The 15,541-nt window shown below is 45.8% G+C and overlaps 1 protein-coding gene across 1 annotated transcript in view; it reads right to left on the reverse strand.

Annotated features, from left to right (window-relative positions):
• The window catches only part of LOC148777777 (uncharacterized), a 35,053-nt gene extending 34,162 nt beyond the window's left edge, over window positions 1-891 (reverse strand). Inside the window, exon 1 of the mRNA XM_088836651.1 lies at window positions 837-891. Coding sequence (XP_088692777.1) covers window positions 837-891 — 55 coding nt within the window. The remainder of the gene's footprint in view (window positions 1-836) is intronic.
• Between the last annotated feature and the right edge of the window lie 14,650 nt (window positions 892-15,541).

The following is a 15,541-nucleotide window of genomic DNA, read 5'->3' on the forward strand; positions in this document are numbered from 1 at the left end:
CTCGGAGTTCTGCATCAGAGCCGACTGTGCTGAGCTCCGTGGCAGCCTGAGACTGGGTCCCAGGGTGTGTGCTGGGTGGAGTCTGGACAGCAGACCTTGCCCACTTCCTCTTCATCGCCAGTTGGGCTGAGCCCTCCATGGCCACCCTCACCTGGAGCCTGCACTGGGCCTCCCGAACAGGGGGCTGGTGCTCTGAAACCTCCCTTTGGGAGGTGTATGGGGTGTGCCCCTCAGAGGCCACCTCGGGTGGGACGGTCTGCAATGTCAGTGACCATCAGCCAGCCCTGCTTCGATATTTCTGAGGTTAGCTTGGCAAGGATGGCTACTGCTTCTGCCTGCCTGCCCTTCTGCTCCAAGAAAGACCAGAGACACGAGTGTCTGCTCAGATACCCACCCGGGAGGATGGAGAATCCCCTGAGGGCATGAGGTCAGCCTGGGCATCTGGCTCTGCCCGGACACTCCCCATGCCACACAGCCTGCTCTCCTCTGGGGTGTGGACACAAGAAGCACATGGGCTCCTGACTGAAATGCGGCTGGGCTTGCTTGAGGCAGACACACCCCAAGAAACTCCCATCCACACAGAGGGAAAGGCCTCAGGCTTCCCCGTGTGGGACAGGAGAGGTGGCCGGACCCAGTCTGGGGCTCCCCTGTTACCTTTCTTTTCCTTCAGCAAAGGGCCAGAGGTCTCTCGGCGGGGGCCCTGAGCCAGTGTCAACCGCGTTCCCACGCATTCTGCCTGTTAGCTAGCCTGAGACCCCGTCCTCTGGGCAGGGGCAAACAGCAGAATATCTTCACAGCTAGTGATCTGGCCAGGGTCTCCTCTCTGCTGGCCAGGCCTGGATACACAGGTTGCGGGTTCTGTTGGGTTCTGTTGCCAGGAAGTGACATCATTTCCTGGTTCGTGGCTGAGGTCCCTTCCACAAAGCTCCCAAACAGAACTTCTGGTTTTCTGGCTGTTTCCCCATGCCCTTAGGCCACGTGCAGGCACAGTGACACCCACAGAGCCCATGCCACAGCCTTGGGGAGATCTGGGTGCAGCCAGGGCCTGAGTTCTGAGGACACAGCTCCTTTCAGAACAGGCTCCTTCTTCTCAGAAGTGTTGTGGCCCTGGGCAAGCCATGTGCCCCACAGGGTTTCCCGTCTCTCCATCTGCAGAGTGGGTCACAATCTCCTGTCTCCTGACTAGGTCTTTCAGCCTACGAGGAGCTCCAGTGCCTGTTCAAAATTTGGGCTGCTTTCACTTGGAGCTTGGACACAGACTTCCCAAAGGATGGATTCCACACAGGGCTGACATAGCATACAATGGGCAGAATCAGGCCTGAATTTGCTCTGGGACCTGGGAAAAGGCAGTCCCGTTCCTGCCTATTTATGGCCCCCGATTTGGGAGGACCGGAAGGTCATATTCACACATCCCCCCCTCTGATATCAACCTTCCCTGTCCTACTCAAATGTCCCACTCAGCCTCGAGGGTTGGGGGAGTCTGCCCCAACAGTGGCTGCCCGCAATCTTGTCTTTGAGTCTCATCATCGTGGGTCATTTACCCCCTGGCAGGGGAATATTCACTGTCGCTGTTTCCAACCTCAAGAGAGATTCATGCAAATTCTGTGAAATCGACTCATTTCCTCTCTGCATTGTTCAGTCTCTCTCCCTCGTTTCCTCTCTTTCTTGACCTTTCCTAATTCAGTCTGTCTCTTCCACTCTGTGTCTCTCCTGTGGATGCTCGCATGCCTGTGAAGGCATGTACGCATGTATATTTTTGGCCTAGGCTGAGGCTTTAGGGTTTCATTTTGAGTGAGGTAAAGGTTTGGGGTTGGAGTTGGTGTTAGGGGAAGGGTTAGGTCTGGGGTTTGTTCTGGGAGACTTAGTGATGTGAGTTCTCATTCTCTTACATAATAACCCCTTCTCCAATATTCTGCTTGCAAATATGCTTGTGTGTTCAGTTTGTTACCATTTTGATTTGTGAATGCTTAGCTTTTCTGTTGCCAAGCTGTTCAAGTGGATGGAAGCTGGTGGGTGTCCCTTGGTTTCCTGTTTCCTTGAATTGAAGAGACCCAATTTTGCTTCCCGCCCACACACACATGTTGAGAAATCCCTGACAAGGAGGACCCTAAGGCCCCTGCTTATTTCCAGGAGTTTCATCACTTCAGGCTTTGTGTTGATGTGTTTCACTGAATCTGACATGTTCTGAGACCAAAAGCCAATGTGATTGTTTACATGGAACCATCTCCATTTCCCACGTCCTTTCGTTGAAGAGGCTCTTGTTCCCATTCTCATCGCCTCCCCTCCTTTGGCGTCAATGAATTGACCATCGAAGCTTGGGTTTAGTTCTGGACCCTCAATTCCATTCCATGGATCTGGTTCTGCGTGTTTCGTTTCTTCCCAGTACCATGCTGTCCTGTTATCCTGGTGTGATAATCAAATTGGCTATCAGGCAGCCTGCTATGTCCATTTCATGGCTTTGCTGCAGATCGCATTGACCCTTTTGTCTCCTTTGTGTTTCCATAGACATTTTGGAATTCTTTGGTTATAATGTCCTGAGAGCAGGAGTTGGTATTTTGAGAGGAATAGTGTGGAACCTCTGGATTGACCCACGGTGGGGATAAGGGGGGTGGGGAACTGACATCATCTTACCAGGAGGAATTCTTCTGCTCCGTGAGCACAGCTTATTTTCCATTGGATTTGTGGGCTTCACTTTCTTTCATCCATCTCTTGCAGTTATGAGACGAGGGACTTCCTTCCTGGGTTAGATGGACTCCTAGCTATTGTTTTTCTCGGTATGTCACTGTCGGTGGGGTTGTTCCTTGACTTCTCCTTCAAAGCATTTGCTCTGAGTGTTAGAAATGCCAAAGATTTCTCTTCCCCTTCCTCACTGTCCATCTCTCTGAGCCTCCAGGTAGAAGAGGCCTAGTTCAGGGACCCATGGGGCTCGGGGAGTCCAGCTAGACCGTGTTTCTAAGGCCCTCAGTGCTGGGCATCATTCAGTGTACTCTCCGTGTCCCTACCTTCGCTTTGTGTCCGTTCAGACCTCTCCTTCAGGCTCGTTTGTGTTCATGTCGTTTGTGTATTAGGAGCCAAATCCTGCCAAAGTTCTGTGTCTGTAAAATGTTGTCTCCCAGCTTGGGATGTGTCATTTGCGTTTTTCAGAAGGTCTTTCCCAGAGTCCAAATCTTGGATTTTATTTTTTTTTAATTTATTTTATTGGAGGCAAATTGCCTTACATTAATATATTGGTTGGTTTCACCATATATTGAGACGAATCTGCTCCGGGTGTACATGTGATCCCTTTCTTGAAAGCCCCTCCCACTTCCCTCTTCCCCATATCCTCCCTCCAGGTCATCCCCATGCACCATCCCCAAGCATCCTGTATCATGTGTCGAATCTGGACTGGTGATTCATTTCACATATGATAATATATGTGCTGCAATGTCGTTCTCTCCAATCATCCCACCTCACCCTCTCCCATAGAGTCCCAAAGACTGTTTTATATACCTATGTCGCTTTTCCAGTGTCGTATACAGGGTTAATGTTACCATCTTTCTAAATTCCATATATATGTGTTAGTATACTGTATTGGTGTTTTTCTTTCTGGCTTACTTCACTCTGTATAATAGGCTCCAATTTCATCCACCTCATTAAAACTGATTCAAATGCATTCTTTTTGATGGCTGAAAAATATTCCATTGTGTATATGTACCAAAGCTTTCTTATCCATTCATCTGCAGATGGACATCTAGGTTGCTTCCATGTCCTGGCTATTATAAACAGTGCAGCGATGAAAATTGGAGTACATGTGTTTCTTTCAATTCTGGTTTCCTCCATGTGTATGCCCAGGAGTGCAATTGCTGGATCATATGGTAGTTCTATTTCCAGTTTTTTGAGGAATCTCCACAGTGTTCTCCATAGTGGCTGTAGTAGTTTGCATTCCCACCAACAGTGTAAGAGGGTTCCCTTTTCTCCACACCCTCACCAGCATTTATTGCATGTAGACTTTTGGAAAGCAGCCATTCTGACTGGTGTGAAATGGTATCTCATTGTGGTTTTGATTTGCATTTCTCTGATTATGAGGGATGTTGAGCATTTTTTCATGTGTTTGTTAGCCATCTTTATGTCTTTGAACAAATATTAAAAGCAGCAAGGGAAAAACAACAAATACCACACAAGTTGATCCCCATAAGGATAACCGCTGATCTCTCAGCAGAAACCCTTCAGGCCAGGAGGGAATGGCAAGACATACTTAAAGTGATGAAAGAAAGTAACTTACAGCCCAGATTACTATACCCAGCAAGGATCTCATTCAAATATGAAGGAGAAATCAAAAGCTTTACAGACAAGCAAAAGCTGAGAGAATTCAGCATCACCAAACCAGCTCTCCAACAAATACTAAAGGATCTTCTCTAGACAGGAAACAAAGAAAGGGTATATGAACTAGAATCCAAAACAATAAAGAAAATGGCAACGGGATCATACTTATCAATAATCACCTTAAACATAAATGGGTTCAATGCCCCAACCAAAGACAAAGGTTGCCTGAATGGATACAAAAACAAGACCCCCATATATGTTGTCTACAAGAGACCTACCTCAAAACGAGGGACACATACAGACTGAAAGTGAAGGGCTGGAGGAAGATATTCCACACAAATTTAGACCAAAAGAAAGCAGGAGTTACAATACTCACATCAGATAAAATAGATTTAAAAACAAAGACTGTGAAAAGAGACAAAGAAGGAAACTACATAATGATCAAAGGATCAATCCAAGAAGAAGATGTAACAATTATAAATATTTATGCACCCAACATAGGAACACCACAAAATGTAAGACAATTACTATCAAGTATGAAAGGGGAAATTAACAATAACACAATAATAGTGGGAGACTTTAATACCCCACTTACATCTATGGATAGATCAACTAAACAGAAAATTAACAAGGAAACACAAACTTTAAATGATACAATAGACCAGTTAGACCTAATAGGTCTCTATAGGACATTTCACCCCAAAACAATGAATTTCATCTTTTTCTCAAGCACACACGGAACCTTTTCCAGGATAGATCACATCCTGGACCATAAATCTAGCCTTGATAAATTCAAAAAAATTGAAATCATTCCAAGCATCTTTTCTGACCACAATGCAGTAAGAGTAGATCTCAATTACGGGAGAAAAACTATTAAAAATGCCAACATATGGAGGCTGAACAACACGCTGCTGAATAATGAACAAATAATAGAAAAAATCAAAAGAGAAATCAAAATATGCATATAAATGAATGAAAATGAAAACACAACAACTTCAAACCTCTGGGACACTGCAAAAGCAGTGCTAAGGGGGAAGTTCACAGTAATAGAGGCACACGTCAAGAAACAAGAAAAAAGTCAACTGAATAACCTAACTCTACATCTAAAGCAACTAGAAAAGGAAGAAATGAAGAACCCCAGGGTTAGTACAAGAAAAGAAATCGTAAAAATTAGGGCAGAGATAAATGCAAAAGAAACAAAAGAGACCATAGCAAAAATCAACAAAGCCAAAAGCTGGTTCTTTGAGAAGGTAAATTAAATTGACAAACCACTAGCCAGACTCATCAAGAAACAAAGGAGGAAGAACAAAATCAATAAAATTAGAAATGAAAATGAAGAGATCACAACCGACAACACAGAAATACAAAGGATTATTAGAGAATACTATTAGCAATTATATGGCAATAAAATGAATAACCTGTAAGTAACGGACAAATTCCTAGAAAAGTACACCTTGCCAAAACTGAACCAGGAAGAAATAGCAAATCTGAACAGACCCATCACAAGCACGGATCTAAAGGAAGTAATCAGAAATCTTCCAGCAAACAAAAGCCCAGGTCCAGACGCCTTCACGGCTGAGTTCTACCAAAAATTTAGAGAAGAGCTAACACCTATTCTACTCAAACTCTTCCAGAAAATTGCTGAGGAAGGGAAACTTCCAAACTCATTCTATGAGGCCACCATCACCCTAATCCCAAAACCTGCTAAATATCCCACAAAAAAAAGAAAACTATAGGCCAATATCACTGATGAACATAGATGCAAAAATCCTTAACAAAATTCTAAAAATCAGAATCCAACAACACATTAAGAAGATCATACATCATGACCAAGTGGGCTTTATCCCAGGAATGCAAGGGTTCTTCAATATCCGCAAATCAATCAACGTAATACACCACATTAGCAAACTGAAAAATAAAAATCATATGATTATCTCAATAGATGCAGAGAAAGCCTTTGACAAAATACAACATCCATTTATGATAAAAACACTCCAGAAAGTGGGAATAGAATGGACATATCTCAGCATAATAAAAGCTATGCATGACAAACGTACAGCAAACATTATCTTCAACGGTGAAAAACTGAAAACATTTCCCCTAAAGTCAGGAACAAGACAAGGGTGCCCACTCTCACCACCACTATTCAACATAGTTCTGGAAGGTTTGGCTACAGCAATCAGAGCAGAAAAAGACACAAAAGGAATACAAATTGGAAAAGAAGAAATAAAACTTTCACTGTTCGCTGATGACATGATCCTGTACACAGAAAACCCTAAAGACTCTACCAGAAAACTACTAGAGCTAATCAATGAATACAGTAACGTTGCAGGATATAAAATCAACACAGAGAAATCCATTGCATTCCTATACACTAATAATAAGAAAATAGAATGAGAAATTAAGGAAACTATTCCATTCACTGTTGCAACGAAAAGAATTAAATACTTAGGTATATATCTACCTAAGGATACAAAAGACTTGTACATAGAAAACTATAAAACACTAGTGAACATAACCAAAGAGGACACTAATAAATGGAGAAATATACCATGTTCGTGGATTGGAAGAATAAATATTGTGAAAATAAGTATAATATCCAAAGTAATTTATACTTTCAGTGCAATCCCTATCAAGCTACCAATGATATTTTTCACAGAACTAGACAAATAATCTCACAATTTGTATGGAATTACAAAAAACCTCGAATAGCCAAAGCAATCTTGAAGAAGAAGAATGGAACTGGAGGAATTAACCTGCTGGACTTCAGGCTCTACTATAAAGCCACATTCATCAAGACAGTATGTTACTGGCATAAAGACAGAAACATTAATCAATGGAATAAAATAGAAAGCCCAGAGATAAATCCACGCACCTATGGACACCTTATCTTTGATAAAGGCGGCAAGAATATAAAATGGAGAAAAGACAGTCTCTTTAACAAATGGTGCTGGGAAAACAGGTCAGTCACTTGTAAAAGAATTAAACTAAAACACTTCCTAACACCACACAACAAAATAAACTCCAAATAAATTAGAGAGCTAAATGTAAGACCAGATTCTATAAAACTCTTAGAGGAGAACGTAGGCAAAACACTCTCCAACATAAATCACAGCAGGATCCTCCATGACCCACCTCCCAGAATATTTGAAATAAAAGCAAAAATAAACAAATGGGACTTAAATAAAATCAAAAGTTTCTGTACAGCAAAGGAAACTATAAGCAAGGTGAAAAGACAGCCTTCAAAATGGGAGAAAATAATAGCAAATGATGCAACTGATAAAGGATTAATCTCCAAAATATACAATCATCTCCTGCAGCTCAATTCCAGAAAAATAAGTGACCCAATCAAAAAATGGGCCAAATCTTGGATTTTAAAAATTTCACTGTGTTCCCCGGTTACTCTTTGTGTAGTGCCTTTCTGTATTGTGTGTGAAAACTAAGAGCTCATGTCTAATGTCTGCTCCATTTCCTTCTGGATTTGTGAACCGTTTGGAATGGAACATATGTCTAGGAATCATTTGAAGTGCAATTATTGAGAGGTGTCAAGTTTTCATGGACATGCATGTCATCCCCTCTGGTTTCCAAATGCATTGTTCCTAAACTCTTCTGGAGACCTTCTCGGAAAGATGGGTGTTTTTCAGCTTGCATTTCCACAGATGATTGGATTCAGCAGCTCTAGCATCAGGGACGCTGTGTCCAGTGAAAGGGGAGTCTGGTGCGGCCTCCCTTTCAGCACCGATCCCCATTTCCGGTTGACAGGGCACTGATCTTCCATCCGTGAGCCAGAGGCCACAGGCATCCTTGTGTGCCCTTGTCTGTGTGAGCAGCTGAAGGGAGTTTCGTCTCCACAGGCGCCCAGCTTGCCTGAAGCTTCGGATCGACAGAGGTGAGCATCTCAAAGGAGAGGAACAACCGTGCCAGAAGTGGAGTGGGATCCACCCTGAGGTTGGACACTGATCATCAAGAGATGCTTCTGTGGGACTTTGATGGGTCTGGCACACTCTTCTGCTAGAGAGTGAGAGAGATGTCTGTGGGCTCTGCTCGGCCCTCTGCTCCCTCTTTGAGTCCCAAAGGCTGGTTATCACCATCCTGAGCACCTAGCTCTGAGATGATGACCACCGCCACCTGCACTGTTTCCCTTTGCCCGTGTATACATGCGAAGCGTCAGGCTGTCTCTGAGCTATACTAGCCATGTGCATTGCCTCTCATTGGACTTGTGCATGTTTCTTCTGTTTCCTTCCCAAGCACTGATTTTCTTGAGCATGTGGGGGCCACAAGGATGGTAGGTCTTTCTCTGGCCTTGTGTTCTGAGGAACACTTGTCCCTTTGTTGGTGTGGGTTTATCTTTCATTTCTCCTTCCTGGTTTATTGCTGTGAGTTTGTTTGTGCCGGCGGAAGAATTCAGCCTTTCTCTTGTGCCTGAGGTGTCCCACTTACAACAGCAATGCCTACCTGGAGATTCTGAACACATTTGCTGAGAGAGCTTCGTTTGGCCGATGACATTTTGAAAGGACCTACACGGTCCTTTCAGATACCCAAAGTATCCTTCAAATGACATAGAAACCAGAATTCTCCAGTTTGGTCTTCCAATATGTGGGGAGTCAGCACAATCCCCTGGAGGAGGGAAAAGCTACCAACTCACGGATTCTGGCCTAGAGAATTCCATGGATGGTAAAATTCATGGGGATGCCAAGACTAACAATACTGAAAGACTATAACGTTCACCTTCAGTCAGAGCAAAATCCAGTTTCCTCTCATTTTAGTGATTGGCATTGATTGTTGAACCCCCAAAAATGGGAAGAAATGCAGAGAGAGGAAGACTCAATGTTGTCAGGCGGGGGAGAGTGGAACGGGGACTGCTTGCAATGAATACAGGCTTTGCTAGAAGTGAGGGGGGAGGATAGAATGAGGGTGTCCAAATGTAGACAATGTTGATGCTTACACAGCATTGTGAAGGCCTTCATATTCCCAACTGGCATCAAGGAAGAAAATTTTATTGACACACACTTATGAGCAAAATATACAGAAAGCTATCAGTCAGTTCAGTTCAGTTCAGTCGCTCAGTCGTGTCCGACTCCCCACGACCTCATGAATCACAGCACGCCAGGCCTCCCTATCCATCAGCAACTCCCGGAGTACACTCAAACTCATGTCCACAGAGTCGGTGATGCCATCCAGCCATCTCATTCTCAGTCGTCCCCTTCTCCTTCCGCCCCCAACCTTTCCCAGCACCAGAGTCTTTTCCAGTGAGTCAACTCGTCACATGAGGTGGCCAAATTATTGCAGTTTCAGCTTTAGCATCAGTCCTTCCAATGAACACCCAGGATCGATCTCCCTTAGAATGGACTGGTTGGATCTCCGTGCGATACAAGGGACTCTCAAGAGTCTTCTCCAACACCACAGTTCAAAAGCATCAATTCTTGGGCGATCAGCTTTCTTCACAGTCCAACTCTCACATCCATACATGACCACGGGAAAAACCATAGCCTTGACTAGACGGACCTTGGTTGGCAAAGTAATGTCTCTGCTTTTCAATATACTATCAAGGTTGGTCATAACTTTCCTTCAAAGTAGTAAGTGTCTTTTAATTTCATGGCTGCATTCAGCATCTGCAGTGATTTTGGAGGCCCCAAAAATAAAGTCTGACACTGTTTCCACTGTTTTTCCATCTATTTCCCATGAAGTGATGGGACCAGATGCCATGATCTTTGTTTTCTGAATGTTGAGCTTCAAGCCAACCTTTTCACTCTCCTCTTTCACTTTCATCAAGAGGCTTTTGAGTTCCTCTTCACTTTCTGCCATAAAGGTAGTGTCATCTGCATATCTGAGATTACTGATATTTCTCCCAGCAATTTTGATTCCAGCTTGTACTTCTTCCAGCCCAAAGTTCCTCATGATGTGGTCTGCATATAAGTTAAATAAACAAGGTGACAATATACAGCCTTGACGTACTCCTTTTCCTATTTGGAACCAGTCTGTTGTTCCATGTACAGTTCTGAATGTTGCTTCCTGACCTGCATACAGGTTTCTCAAGAGGCAGGTCAGTTGGTCTGGTATTCCCATCTCTTTCAGAATTTTCCACAGTTTATTATGATCCACACAGTCAAAGGCTTTGGCATAGTAAATGAAGCAGAAATAGATGTTTTTCTGGAACTCTCTTGCTTTCTCCATAATCCAGCGGATGTTGGCAATTTGATCTCTGGTGCCTCTGCCTTTTCTAAAACCCGCTTGAACATCTGGGAGTTCACGGATAACATATTGCTGAGGCCTGGCTTGGAGAATTTTGAGCATGACTTTACTAGCGAGTGAGATGAGTGCAATTGTGCAGTAGTTTGACAATTCTTTGGCATTGCCTTTCTTTGGGATTGGAATGAAGACTGACCTTTTCCAGTCCTGTGGTCACTGCTGAGTTTTCCAAATGTTCTGGCATATTGAGTGCAGCACTTTCACAGCATCATCTTTCAAGATTTGAAATAGCTCAACTGGAATTCCATCACCACCACTAGCTTTGTTCGTAGTGATGCTTTCTAAGGCCCACTTGACTTCACATTCCAAGATGTCTGACTCTAGGTCAGTGATCACATTATCGTGACTATCTTGCTCGTGAAGATCTTTTTTGTACACTTCTTCTGTGTATACTTGCCACCTCTTCTTCATATCTTCTGCTTCTGTTGGGTCCGTACCATTTCTGTCCTTTATCGAGCCCATCTTTGCATGAAATCTTCCCTTGGAATCTCTAATGTTCTTGAAGAGATCTCTTTGTTTTCCCTATTCTGTTGTTTTCCTCTATTTCTTTGCATTGATCTCTGAGGAAGGGTTTCTTATGTCTCCTTGCTATTCTTTGGAATTCTGCATTCTAAAGCTTATATCTTTCCTTTTCTCCTTTGCTTTTTGTTGCTCTTCTTTTCACAGCTATTTGTAAGGCCTCCTCAGACAGCCATTTGGCTTTTTTGCATTTCTTTTCCATGGGGATGCTCTTGGTCCCTGTCTCCTGTACAATGTCACGAACCTCCGTCCAGAGTTCATCAGGCACTCTATCTATCAGATCTAGTCCCTTAAATCTATTTCTCACTTCCACTGTACAATCATAAGGGATTTGATTTAAGTCATACCTGAATGGTCTAGTGGTTTTCCCTACTTTCTTCAATTTAAGTCTGAATTTGGCAATAAGGAGTTCATGATGTGAGCCACAGTCAGCTCCTGGTCTTGTTTTTGCAAACTGTATAGAGCTTCTCCATCTATGGCTGCAAAGAATGTTATCAATCTGATTTCGGTGTTGACCATCTGGTGATGTCCACGTGTAGAGTCTTCTCTTGTGTTGTTGGAAGAGGGTGTTTGCTATGGCCAGTGCGTTCTCTTGACAAAACTCTATTAGCCTTTGCCCTGCTTCATTCCATGCTCCAAGGCCAAATTTGCCTGTTACTCCAGGTGTTTCTTGACTTCCTACTTTTGCATTCCAGTCCCCTATAATGAAAAGGACATCTTCTTTGGGTGTTAGTTCTAAAAGGTCTTGTAGGTCTTCATAGAACCGTTCAACTTCGGCTTCTTCAGTGTTACTGGTTGGGGCATAGGCCTGGATTACTGTAATATTGAATGGTTTGCCTTGGAAACGAACAGAAATCATTCTGTCGTTTTTAAGATTGCATCCAAGTACTGCATTTCGGATGAGGAGAAAAATGCCTAGGACCCTGATGAAAATCAGCTCAGGGTAAGGAATGTAAATCTCCCCTGGATGGGGAGGGAGTGGACGGTGTCCATGGGGAACACACAGGGATGGAGCTTGCAGAGCCAACCGTGCCCCTGGATGTTGTGGTTGCCAAAGGGCTCTGGGCTTCTCTCCAGAGCAGGGTCCTGTTCTCCCTGCAAGGTTGGGACAGTCATGGTGGGCGTCTCAGTCCTTGGTAGGAGGCAGGTCAGGCTGCCGCTGCGAAAGTAGTCACTCAGGCCCTGACTTGGGTTCTGCCACCAAAGCCCGAGTAGGTGCAAGTGCACATGGAGGTGGAGTTTCTGGAAGGTGGTGTGGGACATCGGTGCCTGGGGTTGGCGGTCGTGCAGGCACAGATTTCGGATGTGCTGAGGGTGCTGGCCAGTACCTGACTGGCCCAATGACATTGGGAGGGACGTCTCAGGTCTCGATCTCCCCTCAGTGGATCCCTGGGTCCTGCTCCTTGAGCTCCCACCTCCTTAGCGACAGGTCTTGGACGTGGAGGCTGGCTGAGTGTGATGTCCAGAGCTAGAGCCATGGGAGAAGAAAAATTTGCCACAGGCCAACCTTGCCATGTGCCTAAGTGGGCTCAAAAGCTTCCTAGAGATTCGCTAAGAAGTCACAGCATCGGAGTCTTCTGTGAAGTCTCCAAGATGGGTGGTATGAGACCAGCCTTTGATCCAGGCCCAGCCCCAGCTCTGTGGGACTCCTCCCTGTGTGGCTCAGCACTGCGTCCCCACGCTCACAGGCATTAGCCCCAGCCAACTCACCTCTGTGCTCTGCTGTATTGAGTTCCAGGTCTTCCTGCTGCATCCGAGGCAGGGCATCTCGGAGCTCTGGGTCACAGCCGGCTGTGCAGAGCTCCATGGCAGCCTGAGACTGGGCCCCGGGGTGTGTGCTGGGTGGCGTCTGGGCAGCAAGTCTTGCCTGCCTCCTCCTAATCACCAGGTGTTCTGAGCCCTCCATGACCACGCTCACCTGGAGCCTGCACTGGGCCTCCCAGGCAGGGGGCTGGTGCTCTGATCCCTCCCTCTGGGAGGTGGATGTGGTGTGCCCCTCAGACGATCTGCAATTACAGTAACCATCAGGCAGCCCCGCTTCAATATTTTTGAGCTGAGCCTGGCCAGGATGGCTGCTGCTTTTGCCCGCCTGCCCTTCTACTCCCAGAAAGACCAGAGAGACGTGTGTCTCAGATACCCACCCGGGACGTCGGAGACCCCCATGAGGGCGTGAAGTCAGCCTGGGCAGCCAGCTCTGCCCGGACTCTGCCCATGCCACCCAGCCTGCTCTCCCCTGGGGTGTGGACACAAGCATCCCACGGGCTCCTGACCCACATGCTGCTGGGTGTGCTTGAGGCAGACACACCCCAAGAAACCCCCATCCACACACAGGGAAAGGCCTCAGGCTTCCCCGAGTGAGATGGGAGAGGTGGCCGGACCAGGCCTGGGGCTCCCCTGTTACCTTTCTGTCCCTTCGGGCAAAGGCCAGAGGCCTCTCGGGGGACCCCTGAGCCAGTGTCGACTGCATTCCCACACACTTGGCCGATGAGCTCGCCTGAGGACCCGGCCTCTGGGCAGGGGCAAACAGCAAAACATCTTGACAGCAAGCGATCTGGCCAGGGGCTCCTCTCCACTGGCCAGGCCTGGATACACGGGTTGCGGGTTCTGTTGGGTTCTGTTGCCAGGAAATGACGTCATTTCCTGGTTCGTGGCTGAGGTCCCTTCCACAAAGCTCCCGAAGGGAACCTCTGTGTTTCTGGCTATTCCCCCACTTCCTTAGGCCACGTGCAGGCACAGTGACACCCACAGAGCCTACCCCACAGCCTTGGGGAGACCTGGGGGCAGCCAGGGCCTGAGCTCTGAGGACACAGCTGCTTTCAACCCAGGCTTCTTCTTCTCAGAAGGGATGTGGCCCTGGGCAAGCAATGTGCCCTGCAGGGTTTCCTGTCTCTCCATCTGCAGAGTGGGGCTCACTCTCCCATTTCCTGCCTAGGTCTGTCAACCTATGAACAGCTCCAGTGCCTGTTCAAACTTTGGGCCGCTCTCACATGGAACTTGGACACTGAGACTTCCCAAAGGATGGATTCAACACAGGGCTGACTTAACACAGAAAAGGGCAGAATCAGGCCTGGATGGGCTATGTTACCTGGGAAAAGGCAGTTCCCTTCCTGCCTATTTCTTGACCCCCGGATTGGGAGGACCAGAAAGTCATATTCAGACATCGCCCCCTCTGATATCAACCTTCCTCGTCCTACTCAAGTGTCCCATTCAGCCTCGAGGGGAGGGGAGGCCTCCCCAACAGTGGCTCCCCGCATCCTTGTCTTTGAGTCCCATCATCGTGGGTCATTTTACCACTTTCAAGAGAATAGGCACAGTCATTTTTTCCAAATTCAAGAGAGATTCATTCAAATTCTGTGAAATCGACTCATTTCCTCTCTGCATTGTTCAGTCTCTCTCCCTCGTTTCCTCTCTTTCTTGACCTTTCCAAATTCAGTCTGTCTCTTCCACTCTGTGTCTCTCCTGTGGATGCTCGCATGCCTGTGAAGGCATGTACACATGTATATTTTTGGCCTAGGCTGAGGCTTTAGGGTTTCATTTTGAGTGAGGTAAAGGTTTGGGGTTGGAGTTGATGTTAGGGGAAGGGTTAAGTCTGGGGTTTGTTCTAGGAGACTTAGTGGTGTGAGTTCTCATTCTCTTACATAATAACCCCTTCTCCGATATTCTGCTTGCAAATATTCTTTTGTGTTCAGTTTGTTACCATTTTGATTTGTGAATGCTTAGCTTTTCTGTTGCATAGCTGTTCAAATGGATGCAAGCCAATTGGTGTTCTTTGGTTTCCTGTTCCCTTGACTTGAAAACACCCAATTTTGCTTCACCCCCCACACATGTTGAGAAGTCCCTGACATTAAGGAGCCAATGTCCCTTGTTTATTTCCAGGACTTTCATCTCTTCAGTTTTGTGTTGATGTGTTTCACTGAATCTGAGGTGTTATGAGACCAAAAGCCAATGTGATTTTTCAGATGGAACCATCTCCAATTCCCATTGTCTTTTGTTGCAGAGGCTCATGTTCCCATTCGTATTGTGTACTCTCCTTTGGCATCGAGGAATTGACCATAGAAGCTTGGGTTTATTTCTGGGTCCTCAATTCCATTCCATGTATCTGGTTCTGCATGTTTCATTTCTTCCCAGTACCATGCTGTCCTGATGATCCTAGTGTGATAGTCTAATTGGCTATCAGGCAGCCTGTGATGTCCATTTCACGACTTTGCGGCAGATTGCATTGACTCCTTTGACTCCTAATATTTCCATAGACATTTTGGAATTCTTTGGTTATATTACCCTGCGAACAGCTGTTGGTATTTTGAGAGGAATAGCGTGGAAACTCTGGATTGCCCCACGGTGGGGGTCGGGGGGAGGGGGAACCGACATCATCTTACCAGGAGGAATTCTTTTGATCCGTGAGCACAGCTTATTTTCCACTGGATTGGTGGGCTTCACCTTCTTTCATCCATCTCTTGCAGTTCTCTGAGAA

This window comes from Moschus berezovskii, chromosome 5 (assembly GCF_049115385.1).
Source record: "Moschus berezovskii isolate FMDL1 chromosome 5, NW_MosBer_1.0, whole genome shotgun sequence".
In the NCBI taxonomy this organism is placed as follows: domain Eukaryota; kingdom Metazoa; phylum Chordata; class Mammalia; order Artiodactyla; family Moschidae; genus Moschus; species Moschus berezovskii.